Genomic DNA, 17,165 nt, shown 5'->3' with positions numbered 1-17,165 from the left:
GTTTTATGACACATGTAACAACACCTAGCTGTGCTGTTATTGGTTATAAGTTTCTATTGTTTTAACTGTGATGTCATAGCTTTGCAACACATACATCATTATGACCTCACCAAAATGAAAGGGATATTGAGTGAGAATATTGCCTTATTTCATGTCACATGCAGTGATGAAATGCTATTTTAAGAAATATCTGGGGCCGCAGGGGCCGAGTGCCTAATACTGGCTGTAGGCCAGAGGATTTTTTTTTCAGGGTACTCCTCCACCTCCAAAACTTGGCACGTCCTTAAATGACCCTGGCTCTTGAATTTAAATTAAAAAATTTGAAAGATCTAAATTGACTTTAAATTTCATATGAAATTTACAAAATCAGAAAAGAATTTTTCATTTTAAGTTGTCAGATCCTCCACCTTTTTTCATATATTATGTTACAATTTTAACATCCGGTCACTCTTGAAACTCTTCATAAATGCTAATTTGGTTTCTCTAGCCAAGCTACTCAAAATTCAGATTGTTCATATGGCCTCTGCTTTGTGATTTCATTAACTCATGTAGTTGGTGGGGGTTGGGGGTATAGTACAGTTGTTTTAGTCCTCTTGTTTACTTTAAGATTTTTCTTAACAATATCTAGTGAAGTAAATGAGATTTTTATTGTTGAAGGAACATTAAGTCGATGTTTGGAGAGCCTCGAACGCTTTGATGCAGATCATTCTCAAAGTTCAAGCAGTAAATCTACCAGTGAGGCTCTAAAACAGGTAGGTCCACTTATATAATTACTGACTTGTCTGAATACACAGGTAGCCCCACTTACTGACTTGTCTGAATACACAGGTAGCCCCACTTACTGACTCATCTTAATACACAGGTGGGTCCACTTACTGACTTGTCTGAATAGACAGGTAGGTCCACTTACTTACTCATCTGAATACACAGGTAGGTCCACTTACTGACTTGTCTGAATACACAGGTAGGTCCACTTACTGACTCATCTTAATACACAGGTAGGTCCACTTACTGACTCATCTTAATACACAGGTAGGCCAACTTACCAACTCATCTGAATACACAGATTGGCTTGAGAACTTCTGAATACATCTTATTTGACTTGATAAAATAGATTAAGTGGCACTGATGAAATCCTGAATGGAGAATTTAAGTAGTAGCTGATATGGCAACAATGATTGAGCATTATTAGTAGGGGACTAGAATTTATTTTTTATGCAATCAAACAATATTTCATGAATTAAATAAAATTACTGTATGTACAAAGACAAATAAGCATTTGGATAGGGATTCTATTGTATTTCAGTGTGTCGAAGTTTAACTAAGATATTTTCTACTTTACCAACCACTCTTTACCCTGGTGCAGCAGTGATATCGGACTGAATCCAAAATACCAGAAGGACTAGGTTAAAAAAATAACATTGTATAATAACAACCTGTCTTATCTGATTCATCTTTATTGATGTCAGTAAAACATGTTTCTCTTTATGATTACCACCTTTTGATTTATTCCAGATCCTAAATGCAGCATACCAAGTAGAGATAAGTCTCCAGTCCAGCTCGTCCTTTCTCCGAGTCATACTGGAACGCATGAAACAGGTAATGTATACATAGATAAGTGTGATACTGTCAATTTCCAGTTCATTGTCTAAACCCCAATAATGGGTAACTGGAATTATTATGTGAAGACCCAGTCTAGAAGAGGCCTATATGTAGGTCACTCTTGAATTCTGAATGACACATATTGAAATTTTCAATTAACTTAACTTCCATATATTAAATCTACCAGTTGTTATGGAATCATATATCTGAACATCTATATGACTAAACAGATTACCCCTCTGGGTTCTGATATGAAGCATTCTGTTTTTTTAGAAATACTCAAGTATATATATGCTACACAGGTATAGGATATAAAGGTGTTGTGTAGCTCTTGGATGTCATTAATTTTGCCATCCATTGTATTAAATATTACATTGTTTTTCACTTTGTAAGATATGAAGTTCACAGGGAATCATAATTTCATACAGATAACAGAAATTCATAATTTTGGTGACATTCATACAACAACATTAATAGAAATATAAAATGTGTAACATTATTTTTTGTCTATGGTCATTGATTGAGAGTTGTCTCCCCTGACAGATGGTGAAGGCCATGCCTTGGAGCACAGCACCTCGGATAGATATAGAATGGAAGAAGAAGGCTGCTGCAGACATTCTCGCCAACCTCAGTGAAGCCAGGTAAAATACATTGTCAGTGCTCTATTGTCTCCATATTCCTTGATGGATTTTGATCAAATTTCACACAATGATAAAGGATCGTTATATCCTGAATAATTTTGAGTTACAGGGATTTTGGATCAAGTTCAAGGTCACTGTTACTATTTTTAGCAGGGATGGTAAGGGACATGTATTGCTTTAGCAATACCTGATATGCTTGTTTGTATACAGGTGTTATGTTTTGGGGAAACAAATTAAAACACTTTTCCAAAAAAAGAAGACATCACTTACATTACAATATTTGGTTTTATGATCACAGGAAATCAGTTGATCCTTCGTCTATTTAAAAAAAAAATGAAGGATTGCAAAAAATTAAAAAATGGATTTAAATTTCTAGGTTAGCTAAAAGCATTTCATCACAGATCAAAGAGAGGTTGAACAAATCCCATGATGCATTCGCAATCGCACTACGGCAGTTAGAACAGAAACACACAGGGAGACTGGACAAGATTGAGGAAGAAAGACTCAAGCTGCGAAAGGTCCATGCCCCTCGAGTCGCCAAGGTTGCACTGGAGAGCACCTCTCTCAAAGATGTCATATTGCATGGTAACTGTATTTGAGTTGTTATTGTTGATGTTAGTTGTTATTGTTGATGTTAGCTGTAGTTTGAATTCATAAAGGTTTTCATATCAGATTAATCTTGTTTCTATATCTGGTCCTTTGAGGTTTGGTTATGAATAAATGAATAAAGCTTAAGGCTCCTAAATTAAAGAATACTGACCTCTCCTCTGTCTTCCACAAAATAGACAGAAGATCTGGGTTAAACATGGTAATAATGTTTGAATTGATAGGATCTACATTATTAGCTCACATGGCATGAAATACCAGTGTGCTTATGGTATGGTGAATAGTCTGGCTGTCCCTCTGTCCTTCAACTTTCAATTTCTTCTAGAAAACTATAAGCAACTGAGAACTGATATTTGGCCAGGAGGTATATTAAGAAGAGTACATTAAATTTTCCTCATATGGATGATCTATTTTCAAGGTCAAAGATGTCAAATAATATTAAAGTATCTTCTTCTCCGGTTCTGGAAGGCCAAGAGGGCTGATATTTTGCCAGCAGGTACCTAGGGCAGAGTGGTATAAATTGTCCTCATATAAATGATCTTGACCTACTTTGAAGGTCACAGGGCAATTTAGTTAAACATATATTTGTGAATCTTCTTCCCAAGTTCTAAACGACCCATGGCTCCAGTAGGATACTGCTATGGAGTGCTATGAATTTCCTTGAATCAATGACCTTGACCTATTTTCACGTTCCAGAAGACCCAAAGGCCTGATATGTTGCTGCAGGTATCTAGTACACAGTTGTATAAAGTTCCTCATATGAATGACTTTGACCTGTATTCATGGTCATATGGGTCAAATATGTTAAAAACTCCAAGAATCTTCTTCTTAAAAACCTTCTCTAGTTCAAGAAGACCCAGAGGGCTGATATTTTGTCAGCTTTTACTTAGGGCAGACTATTATAAAAGTTCCTTATATAAATGACCTTGACCTATTTTCAAGGTCACATGATCAGCAACATGCATTGGTTATGTTTGATTTAACGAAAAACCAACAGAAGTTATTTTCGGTATTTCAATACCATTAACTGACTGGACATAGCACTTAAACAAAACCCTACATTGTGATTAACCAATAGATTAATGTATCATATCACCTCTGTTGGAAATATTGTATACCATTTTCTAAAACATCACTAACAGATTACGGTCAACATAAAAATTGGAAATATTCATTTTGCCGTTATTCAGGCCCTTTGGGCCTCTTTTATAGTTATATGAATTAAAATCTGCAATGTTTTGCCAGGTAATATTGTAGATCATATGTGTTTAATATACTGCAATAACTGTGAAATCAGTCAGTTGATGTATTGGTTATCTTCAGGTATGCCCCAGATGAGTCGTGAGATTGGGCGGGGTCAGTACGGGGTGGTATACTCCTGCGACTCCTGGAGGGGTTTCTCTCCATGTGCCATCAAGTCAGTTGTTCCCCCTGATGACAAACACTGGAATGACCTTGCTTTGGAGTTTTACTACACCAAGTAAGTCTGCAATAATAGGAATATGATTATTTGTTTACAGAATTATTTTATATTATTGGTGTGTAATACATAGATATGTTTATAAGTATATGTTGTTGATCATGTAATTTTTTGTGAATACATGTACTAATTTTGGGTATCACATTATGTAATAATAAAGAGTTTAAAATTTTTGAAAATGAAATTAGAAGATATTTTAAAAAGAGATTTATTACTAAATGAAAAATCTTGTTTAAATAAATGTATTTTTTTAATAAGCAAATCATCTAATTCATAAGAAATCTTTTTAGAAATCTCTGTGAAAATACATATTTCTTGAACCATTGTTATTGACAGGAACATTCCTCCACATGAACGAATAGTTGTACTGAGGGGTTCAGTGATAGACTACACGTATGGAGGGGGAACGAGTCCTGCAGTTCTCCTCATCATGGATCGGCTCCAACGGGATCTGTATGCAGCCATTAAACAAGGCTTGGACTGGGTCAGCAGGTAGGAAATGTATTCATGCTCACCTAGTTAGATTAGTTTTTCTCTTACCTGGACAGGGATATCCGCAGTTTTACCGGGGCGAGATTTTCTGATCTCACCCTACGGAAAAGACAAGCTACACATACTTTTTTCACGTTCTCAACAATTGTATTTCGTCACATCAACAATACCATGACATCACGGCAACAGTACAATGACGTCACATTGACAATTCAATCACGTCACGTCAACATTTCCTTGCATTGATGTAACGTCAATATTAGATACATAAGAGGGTAAACAGGGTAAGAGAAAAATAATCATTCACCCCCATGGGAGTGAGACAGGGGAATCTCAACCCTCGGGATAAGATAATTAAGCTGCCAAACACTTGGTAATTAAAGCTCGTGTTTGGCAACTTAAGAATCTTCCCCTCAGGTTGAGATTCCCGTCTCACCCCCCAAGGGGTGAAAGATTCTATTAATGATTAATGAATCATTGTTAAGATACTCAGCAATGTGAGTACATAATCTGCTGTATGTGGAGCGCCAAAATCAAACCTCTCATATCCTTTGAATTATTGACAGTTTTGTAGAAATCATTGAAAAAGTCAATTTTGTATGTCCAGTTGTTGTGTTTGTACTGACAAATCATTGATAAAGTCAATATGGTATGTCCAGTTGTTAGGTTTGTTCTGACAAAGTCAGTTTTTCATACCCTGCTATTTGTATTTTACAGACTACAGGTATCTATAGATGTTGTGGAGGGAATCCGATTCTTACACAGTCAGGGTCTCGTACACAGGGACATCAAACTAAAAAATGTGCTGGTAAGTGTACATAGCAGTAAGTCAAAGTATCATTAGAACAGATTGAAGTCATTGTAAAATCTCTGCAAGGTTTGATTATATTCATTATTAATTTGATTTTGTTTCTCTGTTATTGGAGACATGATAAAGTTCAAAGAAATTTAATTAAAAGACCTGTCTAATCATAATATAACAAACTTCATCAGATGAAAACTTTATTAATAGTTATTATTTCTGAGTTTGCCTTTGGAATCCTGTCCAAATAGAAAATGTTGTTTTTTTTCTCTGGTAGTTCACTATTCAGTACTTAAAACATGTTGATATGTTCAACAGCTGGACAAAGATAACCGCGGTAAGATCACAGACTTGGGTTTCTGTAAGCCGGAAGCTATGATGAGCGGAAGTATTGTGGGTACACCTATCCACATGGCCCCAGAGCTCTTCTCCGGTCGCTATGACAACAGTGTGGATGTGTATGCCTTTGGAATCCTGTTCTGGTACGTGTGTGCAGGCCATGTCAAACTCCCAAATGCGTTTGAAAAGTGTGACAACAAGGACCACCTATGGACTTCAGTGAAAAAGGGTAAGTGACAAGATTCCTTGTTTCATGCAATACTTTTCAAACCAAAAATGCTTGCAAAAATAACAGGTGAAAATATGTAATAAAAAATCTAGATCAATTGAGTTATATACACAGAGAATTAATAACAGATGGCATGTTTCTGTAATTTGTGATGTTTCCAAAATAAATATTTTCCATAACCATTTACGGGAATGGAATTCCACAATGATTAAGAATTGCAAAGAATTGAAATGCACCTAATGTTTGAAATTGATTACAAAAAGTTCACGCAATTACAAAAAATAAATAAATAGATAATCATTGATCATCCTTATTTTCACGGCAGGTTTACGCCCAGAGAAACTTGCAGCTTTTGATGCAAATTGTTGGAATTTGATGGTGGAGTGCTGGGAAGGTGAGCCTCTGAAGCGCCCTCTGTTGGGAAATGTTGAAACTCGCCTTCAAAAGATACACGAATACTTCCATAAAATACAACCTAGATCCGAATCACCTTTGTTGAAGAAGGGAGAGAATCGGTCCCGAAGAATTTCCGGAACAAGGTCACGGATTCCATCCAATCAGTAATGTAGATCAAATGTAGAGATTTCCTATTAAAGGAAATTGAACTTCTTCAGAGACTGGTGTTTTTACTGGACACCATTGATAGGTTTGCTCATTTTGACAGAGTGGAACAAAAGCGAGTCAACCATGGAACAGCTTGGATATTTGTTATGTTGTGTAAAATGTTTAAAAGACTGATTTTCTTTCTGAAATCAGTCAAAAGTTTACCTGATATGAAACTTTACTACTGACACTGAACAAATTTAAGTCTTTTTGTTGTGATTACTTGAGTGGGTTTTAATGATATTTTTAGGGATTGCCTCTATGAGACTTTCTAGGTCTGCCAAAATTTTTTTAAATTCACCTGGTCTTTATTTATACAAGGTTCTTGACAACATTTACTGATATTTCCAAACTTATAATAAAATATTTCATGAAATTTCAGGATTCCCCTACCAACAAGAGATTACAACTATAATAACCATGTGTATTGTTTGTTAAAATGTATTACAGAATGTATTCATAGTCTCCATCTTACAATGCAATTCTTTGTAATGTTTCTACTGACCAGCTAATTATATTGTGTGTGTCAATTAAATACAAGATATATATATATTTATATGTATGTTTTTTGTCGACATAGTTTATGTGTTGTATCATAATATCATTTTCTGGTTGAGCTGTCAAGGTTGCCATAGTTACAGTAGTAATATTTTGAAATATTGTTAAAATGTACATGTATAACCTTTATAGCAAATATTTGTACAACATTTCACATGCATAGATACCCTGATTAAGGATGTATGCCACTTAACACATATCTTATTTTTGATTTGTGTTTGTCATCAAAAAACATGTTTTACAATTTAAATATTCTGCCTTGTATACCACCTAGGTAATTCACCTGTAAATTGTGTTGGAGTTATGTCTCTGTAAAGATTCTTTATGTCTGTGAATCATCTCTTTAAAGGAATTTTACTGTCTTTGAAATTACACCTTTAAATTGTGTCCCCTTAAGGATTAACACTGCCTTACACATTATATCTGTGCTTTATTTCATTTAAGGATGTATGATGGAAAAAACACGTTTAATAGAGTTATGTCCCTTTAAGAATATTTTTGCCTTGAAAGTTTTACCTGTAAAATATGACAGCAAGTGTTGACAAATACCCATGGATCTTCATGGTGTATCTTCCATCAGTCGACAGGTATTTAAGCTAATTGATGGGCACATGACTTTAGGGTCCACCCCCGTTCTGTTATTGGCTGTAGTAAACAGAATATCTGTCAATTAGTTAACAAGTTGATAGAAAAAAACCTGCTCTTCAGTATGAGTAGCTTTAGATCGAGTTACTCTCTTACAACACACCTTGTCCCTCTTCTTCATCATCAACATGTTTTGGAAATAATCTTAGGCATCTTTCCTGATGGTTCATATTTTCCTGAAGACAAAACAGACTTGATGTCAATTTCATGGAGGCTTTAGTCTCCAGCGACAGTAGGCTGTTACAATTTTGTTTTTCACCATCCGTTTGTAAACTCAAAGGATATTCATCTTACTCATTGTACAAGAATAGATGAATTTCAGGGTAAAGTTGCTTGTAATACTTCACATCAACATCATCTTTTTAAGTTAACCTTTCTGAGTGATTGGACTCTATAAAATCTTTGGTTGATTTGACAACAGTTGACAGTTCTCAACCTAATCAGTTTGGATGTTGTGCAAATTCTAAATGAAATGGGGTCAAACTTGCTGATAAGCCTAAGCTCACCTACTTTCCTCAGGCCATCCTAAGTTTCTGTAGATAATCAGTAGCTTCAGGATCATGTACCTTGCCAAGGTGACTGTCAGCTCAGCATTCAAAGGAAGTTATCAACCTAGATCGTTTCAATTAGCATTAGGCTAACAGTAAAAACTAAGCCTCTTGAATTTATGTAGCTAATTTCTTTTTCTGTTGCCACTTTAAATAAACCCCATCATACTGTTTAAGGTACTTGATTTAATTACTGATAATTTATACATATAGTCATTATAATATTTCATCATAGTCCAGTGCAATATGTTATCGGTAACAAAGCGACTTCATTGCCATTCAAAGTGATGTTCATTGGCTAATAATTGCATTTTCACACCAGGTATTACATATATTTATTGAAGTGTGCCATACATTTATATCATTTATAATTATATACATGTACATATAAATGTATGTAATCTAAACCATTTAAATTTAATTTAAAACTGTTTTTATGTTGAAATGTGAATATAGACAGTTGATCAAACTTTAGTTAAAAGTAGATCAGATTGTATACTGTATTGGCAAAGTATTTTATTCCCTGCTGGTATTCAGACAGAGAAATGCTTCTTTTGTAAGCAAAAACAAACTGAATGTGCTTCATTGTTATTATAGAACAGAGTGCTTATTTTGTAAGCATACACCAGAAAGTGCTATTTTAGTCCACTATCATCAGATGTGGACTATTCAAATCACTCTTCGTCTGTGGTCAGTAAACAATTATTGTTACGACTATTTCTCAGAAGGTATTGAATAGATCTTTTTCTCAAATTACTTTTGAAGGTTCCCCTTAGCCCCTAGTTTTGCATGTTGAATTGTAAGACAGATCAGAAAACAAAATGGCCGACAGGTAGCCATTTTGAAATCAACAAGAGGCCTTTAGGCCTTACCAGTCACCTGAGTTCTGAAATACATACTGATACGTAATTGATGTTTTTATTTCTAAATTAAGCTTTGAACACATTAGACCTCTGTGACATTGAGAGTACATCAAGGTCATAATTTGAACACATTTGTTAGCCCTTCATCCCAGCATGCTACTGGCCAAATGTCATGAACCTGGGCCTGTTGGTTATTGTGGAAAAGTCGAAATTGTGAATCGTTTATGATACAAAATGGATCCTCAGGTGACCTAAAAATGGGTGACAGGTAGCCGTCGTATGTTTTAACATTTGAAGTTTGTTATGGTCATTTCTTTAGAAGTACTGGAAAAGAAGGAAAGGAGAAGGAAGGGAGAAGTAGAGAAATGATCTGTCTTCATGAACTAATAGAGAAAACCATATAATCTTGTATGGGGGAATTAAGAAATGGCAATTATGTAAAAAGAAGTCAGAGAAATTTTCCAAAAGATGATGCATGGCACCATAAGCTTGAAAATAGAGTGAATAGGTGAATGTGTTTAACAAAGATCATTCAATGGTGGGTGCCAAGAACCCTGTGGAATCTCTTGTTTGTAAGCATTGAACTAGGCCAGCTTTAGGTGAATGTGTTTAACAAAGATCATTCAATGGTGGGTGCCAAGAACCCTGTGGAATCTCTTGTTTGTAAGCATTGAACTAGGCCAGCTTTGTTGTATCTATAAATGGAGTATTCTGTGTATAGTTGTATCATTTTAAATTAGTACATACATGTATTTATGAAATTCTTTAAAATGATCTTTTGCACCAAATGTTCATTGGTACCAATGTTAATGCAGGGCTTTTTCTCACTGGTTTGGGATGTGACCTTTTTGTCTCATTTCGGGGAAGAAAATTGGTGAATTGGGAATGATTTTTTCAGGAATAAACTGTAAATTTGGGGAAGTTGGCTTCAATTTGAAATAATTTCATTTGGGAATGGGCCCAAAAAGCCCCCAGAAAAAGCCCTGTAATGTGACACGGCTTAGCTTGAGCCAGACAGACCTAGTATTCCATGTAACCTTGTGGTACCACTTGTGTAGATTTCACTTTTTGCAATAATTTCTTGGGAGACTTATGCCAGAAAACAATTAATAATTTTGATTTGTCTTGCCATTGAATTTAAATAATTGAATGGGAAACTTTTCGTACAATATAATTATGTTAATAGCTTCTTTTACTTCTGGTTCTAGGTTCAAAATTGTATGTCTAAGCTCAAAATTTAAACTGATGAAAATTTCTCAAAGAAACTCACAAATTTATCTTCATCGCCATCTAAATGCATTGTGATCAAGTCATTTGTAAACTTCACCTAGCTCCATTCTGGAGGTTAGCAATATTTTCAATGAAATCTTGTGTTGTAAATTTAAAAAGCGAAATGAAGATGCAATGTATCTTGATGGGACCTGGCCCCAGTTTTAATATTCCCTAACTGAGGGATATATTTTTTTCTCTATAGGATAGCATTACAGAATTTAAAGAAAGTTCCTTACTGGACAACTAATTTTTCCCATTGAATCCAATAATGCTTTCCTAGGGAAAATTTAAGATAAGGAATGTTGATGAAACCTGGGTTTGGAAATTGACTTGTATCTAATAAGGTTACTATATATGTATGCCCAGTATTAAGCCCATACAGCCAGTACTTACCCAAGTTGGGTTAGGCTTGTTACCAGATAGATACCGTATACTGCTTCTAGGTTGTGTGCTTCTTATACAGATTTTTCACACATCTGAGTTTACTGTTCGGCTTTAGGTTTCTAAATTTTAATGAATTTCATTTCAATTGTTTTCTTATGTTCCTACAATATACAAGAGATAACCTGTTTCCATTGAATAGAGTTCTACTGTAAATAAACTACATGAAGATATTTGTTATGTATTTGTTGTCATTTCTTCACTTTTTGGAAGATATGTAACAGGAGAGGAAAATACAACGATCAGACTGGAACTTGAACCCAGGACCTCTGAATTCTAGACAGACGCTCTAACCATTTGAGTTACTTTGCCACCAGCGTTCAGACTAGTCCATTTCGGCTACATTCCTCACTCCTTCAACAAAGTCTTAGACCCCAAAGACATACACAAGACCCTATACCACCTTTATGGGTATTTAGTTGTGTGCCAAATGTAACAGAAGAAAAATGCAATGACCAGACCGAGACTCGAACCCGGGACCTCCGAACTAAACTACATGGCCACAGGTGTTCATAAGTGTTCAGCGCACTCCAGTTCAGCTACAGATTTCAATGGACACATTTTGTCTGTCCTAAACTATTGTTTCAAGGGGATAGTATTACTTGAAGAAAAAGAAAAAAATTCTCTGGAGTTCTTAACAATATGCAATATCCTGAATACTTTAAAATCTTAGAGGTAACAAGTTTGTACATGATTAAGCGTAAGGTTACAGGGATTCTGTCCAAAATGAAAGTTTATATTCCTATAAACTATCAAGATATCCTGGTTCAAATAAATTTGGAACCAAAGGAACCAATAGCGAAATTGGAGAAAGATACTGCAAGTATTTTGAGATAAGTAGTAAGAGTATCAAGACCTCCTCTACAGTACTAAAGTAAAACTTGATACACTTTGATACAAGATCTAATGATACCCCATAGAAGGTCATCTCAGCATGACCTTTGAGCTTAAATTTAAGCCAATGAAAGCTGGCCAATTATGTCATTAATCAACCAATGACAAAGAGTCTTATACGAGCCTTCGGTTGCGTCTCCTTAGTATTTGCCACTCAATTCAGCGCTTGATTAACATGTAAGCAAAATTTCTCATAATGGCCACGGTAATATAATATATTGCTAATCCTCTGGACGTTACATTGAAAGAAGAACAGAAAACGATTAAACATTATCTCAACGACAGGATGGATTGTGTTGCCAACTGGATTTCGAAATCGTTACCGTACACGTTATAATCATAAAGTAATCCCTTTCAAACTATTTTTTCACAACGCTGTTGCCTTCACTGTCTATCTCTCGCACGATGGAGGAAAAATCAAATGGACAGCAAACGTTTGTTAAATTATCAATTCGATGAGGTATCTTGGTGAGCCAAAATGTTTGAAGCCATGTTGTTTACAGTTGTTATCGACCATCGGAATACTTCAGGGAATGTTATGTAAGTATTTATATTTCCGAAGAATGAAATCAAACGACAATTTCATAGGCTGCGCATTGATTGGCTGAGCTCAAAGGTCATGCTGAGATGGCCTCCTACGGGGCATCGTTAGAACTTGTATTGCAGTGTATCGTAAAGTATTGTAGATGAGTGGAAATTACAAGTCTAATTTTAATTAGATTGATCAAGACCCCTGCATGATTCCCATCCAGATCAATAAAGAATAATTGATTAGAGATGTTTTCTGAACAGCATTGAATAATATAATGCAACTGAGAATACATGCCAATTTGGCCTCTTGATTTAAAATGTATCACACAAACAATTCAACAATTTATAACATTTGTATTTATACAAAGTACACAGTATAACACACACTTGTCCATTCACACATTCCAGCTACTATGCTTTTGGTGGTACCCAGCTCTCAATCTTCGGCCTGGCCGTGCTGTATGGTACATACTCTCCACTGGTACCCGTCATGTTTTCTGTGTGTTCGACGAACCACATCCTTTCTTTAGGGGGCACCTTGGAGGGCGGGTTATCTGTTGTATAGTGTAGCCATCTGTGCCTACAGCAGAAAAAAGTCTAGTTATAATTAACATATTCCAATTTATTCTCGATACTCCAAGAATTTTGATCACATACTCTTCAATAGAGTGCACATGACCTTAACCTATGGAATATCGAGGATGAACTGACACATGAACATTTCTAATCAGTCTTAATGTTCCAACATCCCAACATTGTCCATTCCAAATGTAAATGGCAAGTTATAACTTATGTAGTTGGTTATCATGAGTGAATGCTTTGTGAGTAAGCAGACATGTGACAACATGACACAAAGGAATGTCAGATTTAATACTACTCCATGATGCAAAAATTATGAACATCCATCCTGAATGATTTATCAAACATTCATGATCAATACTCATAAGGTATGGAGCTCAAGGTCACTGAAGAATAATGAAATTCAATCAACATCCCCTGGGTCACGTGTACTTGTACAGAGTACTAAACATTGTCTACACTTACCAATCTGCTGGTATTTGACTTGCATCTTTATCCCAACCTACAGCTTGTACATTGTAGTGGACAACACGGTTTCTTCCTGCAATGAAAAGAAACTAGAAATACATTGCACGGAATAGAACAATTTCAACATTGGATGACCATAACTTCTGATATAAGAATTTCTAAACCTGACACTAGTTTAACAAAATGAAAAACACCAGGCTTCTTTCTTCTGTCTTTATTTAATAATAACTCCATTGTGACTCAAATCCATGACAATAGACCAGCATTTATCAGTAAAATGTATCACAATAACAGCCCACTACTTGTTGGGCCGGATGGGAGCACTTGAAGGGAGGAAAACCCACATGGTCGGGCAGGTGACATCATTCCTTCCACGGCCAATCGGGGAATCCAATTCGCGGCTGCTTAGGTGAAAGGAAAGTGTGTAACACAATTATGCCACCCGACCACCACATGCATATATAACCGGTATGCTTAGATGCTTCATGATAATTTTGGATGAAAAATATGTACACTTAACCACTGCGAAAAGAAGCAGGCTATTGCAGATTTTAATATATATGTTACCCTTTTGGGTATATATGTTGCTGCAAGTTCAAATGATGCCCCATAGGAATTTCCTTCCAAGTCCCCAGTAGATATACCCTGGTTTTATATCAGAATTAACTCAAAAGTTCCAATTATAAGGCTTAGCGCAGTATACATCTGTATGGTTTTAAAAGAAATCTACAAGAGATCTGAATGAATGTTGTATATTTGCAGGGTGGAATATTTTTTCTGAAACAGGGATGAGGTCAGACCCTTAGCCAGTATTGATTGCATTTGTCTCAACCCAGCATCATGCTATGAAATTTTCACTACTGAATATGTGGGGATCTCAATGGTTTCCATGACATTACCTTGGAACCAATGCTCATATGAGTGCATTTTTGTAATTAGAGTATGGTGTCTGTGGGCAGACTTTAAAACTCACCTGAGGAACATTCTTTATATGTCTTATAATTAATTACTTACCTAAAAAGTACATATCATTTTCATAATATTTGTTTCCATGTTTGTCTTCTCCAACGAAATGTATTTCTTTGAAGTCATCAGTCCTGAAAATTACAATAAAAAATAGCAATATATATAGCTTTCTGTTAAACTAAAATGTTTTATAACTTTATGAAAAAAAGTGTATAATGATTTGCAGACTACGATATTTTGAAAGACAGATAGAGATGGCACCATGATTCCAGTACATTGTACAAGTATTCTCCCTAAATTTATTACAACTTGATAATTTTACTATGGCAGAATATAAACATGAACCAAATCTGCTGAGGAGTTCTAAAAAATATCATGATGTACCCCACAGCCACTATACAGTAAATTGATAAATAGCTACAGGGAATAAAGGTTGTACTTTAACTTACAAAATGACTGGTCAACAGTGTAAAATTTTGACCAACATAAAGCGAGGGGCATTTATACGGACGGAATAGAACACCGATATGGGACTAACTAGGTGTTTTGGGGTAAATAAATATTTCATTTATTCATATATTGTGTTCGCACCAAAACTTTAGAGACACCAAATGGTGTCGGAGAATTCCAATTACAAGAGGCCCAGAGGGCCTGTATCGCTCACCTGGATTTCATGAGATATGAAACAAGAATGATGATTAGGTATATTTGTCACTGGTATTGCTATGGCAGTATATCATAGGCATTTTATATGGGTACATGAGGTTTTTATGCCAAAAAATACCTTAATCCAAGAAATGAAATTTGCACAATTTTGAATCCCCACCCCATGACCATGCTACCATACAAATGTGAGTGATATCCAATGCTTAGTTACAGAGAAGAAGTTGTTTATTGCTTAGTTTCAGAGAAGAAGCTGTATATATGGAATTTATCTAAATTGACCCCTTTTGGCCCCACCCCTCAGTCCCTAAGGGGTCAGCCCCGTTATTTGTACAATTTTGAATCCTCACCCAACAGTGATGCTACCAAGCAAATCGAAATGTAAGCAATTTCCATTGCTCGGTTTCAGAGAAGAAGTCATTTATACCAATATAGCCCAATCAACCACATTTGGCCCCGCCCCTCAGGCCCCCGGGGGGTTCAGCCCCATCATTTGCAAAATTTTGAATCCCCACCCAACAGTGATGCTACCAGGCAAATATGAGCAATATCCATTGCTCAGTTTCAGAGAAGAAGTCGTTTATATCAATATAGCCAAATTGACCACATTTGGCCCCGCCCCTCAGGCCCCTGGGGGTTCAGCCCCATCATTTGTACAATTTTGAATCCCCACCCCATAGTGATGCTACCAGGCAAATATAAGCAATATCCATTGCTCAGTTTCAGAGAAGAAGTTGTTTATATCAATATAGCCAAATTGACCACATTTGGCCCCGCCCCTCAGGCCCCTGGGGGGTCAGCCCCATCATTTGTACAATTTTGAATCACCACCCAATAGTGATGCTTCTAGGCAAATATGAGCGATATCCATTGCTCGGTTTCAGAGAAGAAGTCGTTTATATCAATATAGCTATATTGACCCCTTTTGGCCCCGCCCCTCAGGCCCCTGGGGGGTCAGCCCCACCATTTGTACAATTTTGAATCCCCACCCAACAGTGATGCTACCAGGCAAATATGAGCAATATCCATTGCTCAGTTTCAGAGAAGAAGTCGTTTATATCAATATAGCCAAATTGACCACATTTGGCCCCGCCCCTCAGGCCCCTGGGGGGTCAGCCCCATCATTTGTACAATTTTGAATCCCCACCCCATAGTGATGCTACCAGGCAAATATAAGCAATATCCATTGCTCAGTTTCAGAGAAGAAGTTGTTTATATCAATATAGCCAAATTGACCACATTTGGCCCCGCCCCTCAGGCCCCTGGGGGGTCAGCCCCATCATTTGTACAATTTTGAATCACCACCCCATAGTGATGCTTCTAGGCAAATATGAGCGATATCCATTGCTCGGTTTCAGAGAAGAAGTCGTTTATATCAATATAGCTATATTGACCCCTTTTGGCCCCGCCCCTCAGGCCCCTGGGGGGTCAGCCCCACCATTTGTACAATTTTGAATCCCCATCCCATAGTGATGCTATCAGGCAAATAGGAGCAATATCCTTTGCTTGGTTTCAGAGAAAAAGTCGTTTATATCAATATAGCCAAATTGACCACATTTGGCCCCGCCCCTCAGGCCCCTGGGGGTCAGCCCCATCATTTGTACAATTTTGAATCCCCACCCCATAGTGATGCTTCTAGGCACATATGAGCGATATCCATTGCTCTGTTTCAGAGAAGAAGTTGTTTATATCAATATATCTATATTGCCCCCTTTTGGCGCCGCCCCTCAGGCCCCTGGGGGGGTCAGCCCCACCATTTGTACAATTTTGAATCCCCACCCCATAGTGATGCTATCAGGCAAATAGGAGCAATATCCTTTGCTTGGTTTCAGAGAAGAAGTCGTTTATATCAATATAGCCCAATTGACCATATTAGGCCCCGCCCCTCAGGTCCCTGGGGGGTCAGCCCCATTATTTGTACAATTTTGAATCCCCTCCCCATA

The 17,165-nt window shown here is 36.5% G+C and overlaps 2 protein-coding genes across 3 annotated transcripts in view; one reads left to right on the top strand and one right to left on the bottom strand.

Annotated features, from left to right (window-relative positions):
* Window positions 1-11,296, top strand: part of LOC117330680 (dual serine/threonine and tyrosine protein kinase-like) — a 28,341-nt gene extending 17,045 nt beyond the window's left edge. The window contains exons 5-14 of the mRNA XM_033889122.1: window positions 658-752; window positions 1,516-1,599; window positions 2,146-2,243; window positions 2,620-2,828; window positions 4,173-4,329; window positions 4,666-4,821; window positions 5,539-5,629; window positions 5,942-6,191; window positions 6,517-9,916; window positions 10,008-11,296. Of these exons, the coding sequence (XP_033745013.1) occupies window positions 658-752; window positions 1,516-1,599; window positions 2,146-2,243; window positions 2,620-2,828; window positions 4,173-4,329; window positions 4,666-4,821; window positions 5,539-5,629; window positions 5,942-6,191; window positions 6,517-6,755 (1,379 nt within the window). The 3' untranslated portion in view covers window positions 6,756-9,916; window positions 10,008-11,296. The remainder of the gene's footprint in view (window positions 1-657; window positions 753-1,515; window positions 1,600-2,145; window positions 2,244-2,619; window positions 2,829-4,172; window positions 4,330-4,665; window positions 4,822-5,538; window positions 5,630-5,941; window positions 6,192-6,516; window positions 9,917-10,007) is intronic.
* A 1,588-nt stretch (window positions 11,297-12,884) lies between these two features.
* Window positions 12,885-17,165, bottom strand: part of LOC117330682 (NADH dehydrogenase [ubiquinone] 1 alpha subcomplex subunit 12-like) — a 43,972-nt gene continuing 39,691 nt past the window's right edge. For both annotated transcript variants that reach the window (XM_033889124.1, XM_033889125.1), the window contains exons 3-5: window positions 14,608-14,690; window positions 13,591-13,666; window positions 12,885-13,126 (exon numbers count right to left, since the gene is read on the bottom strand). In XM_033889124.1, coding sequence (XP_033745015.1) covers window positions 12,958-13,126; window positions 13,591-13,666; window positions 14,608-14,690 — 328 coding nt within the window. In that variant the 3' untranslated portion in view covers window positions 12,885-12,957. The remainder of the gene's footprint in view (window positions 13,127-13,590; window positions 13,667-14,607; window positions 14,691-17,165) is intronic.

This window comes from Pecten maximus, chromosome 7 (genome assembly GCF_902652985.1).
Source record: "Pecten maximus chromosome 7, xPecMax1.1, whole genome shotgun sequence".
In the NCBI taxonomy this organism is placed as follows: domain Eukaryota; kingdom Metazoa; phylum Mollusca; class Bivalvia; order Pectinida; family Pectinidae; genus Pecten; species Pecten maximus.
This window is presented reverse-complemented; position numbering and strand designations above follow the sequence as displayed.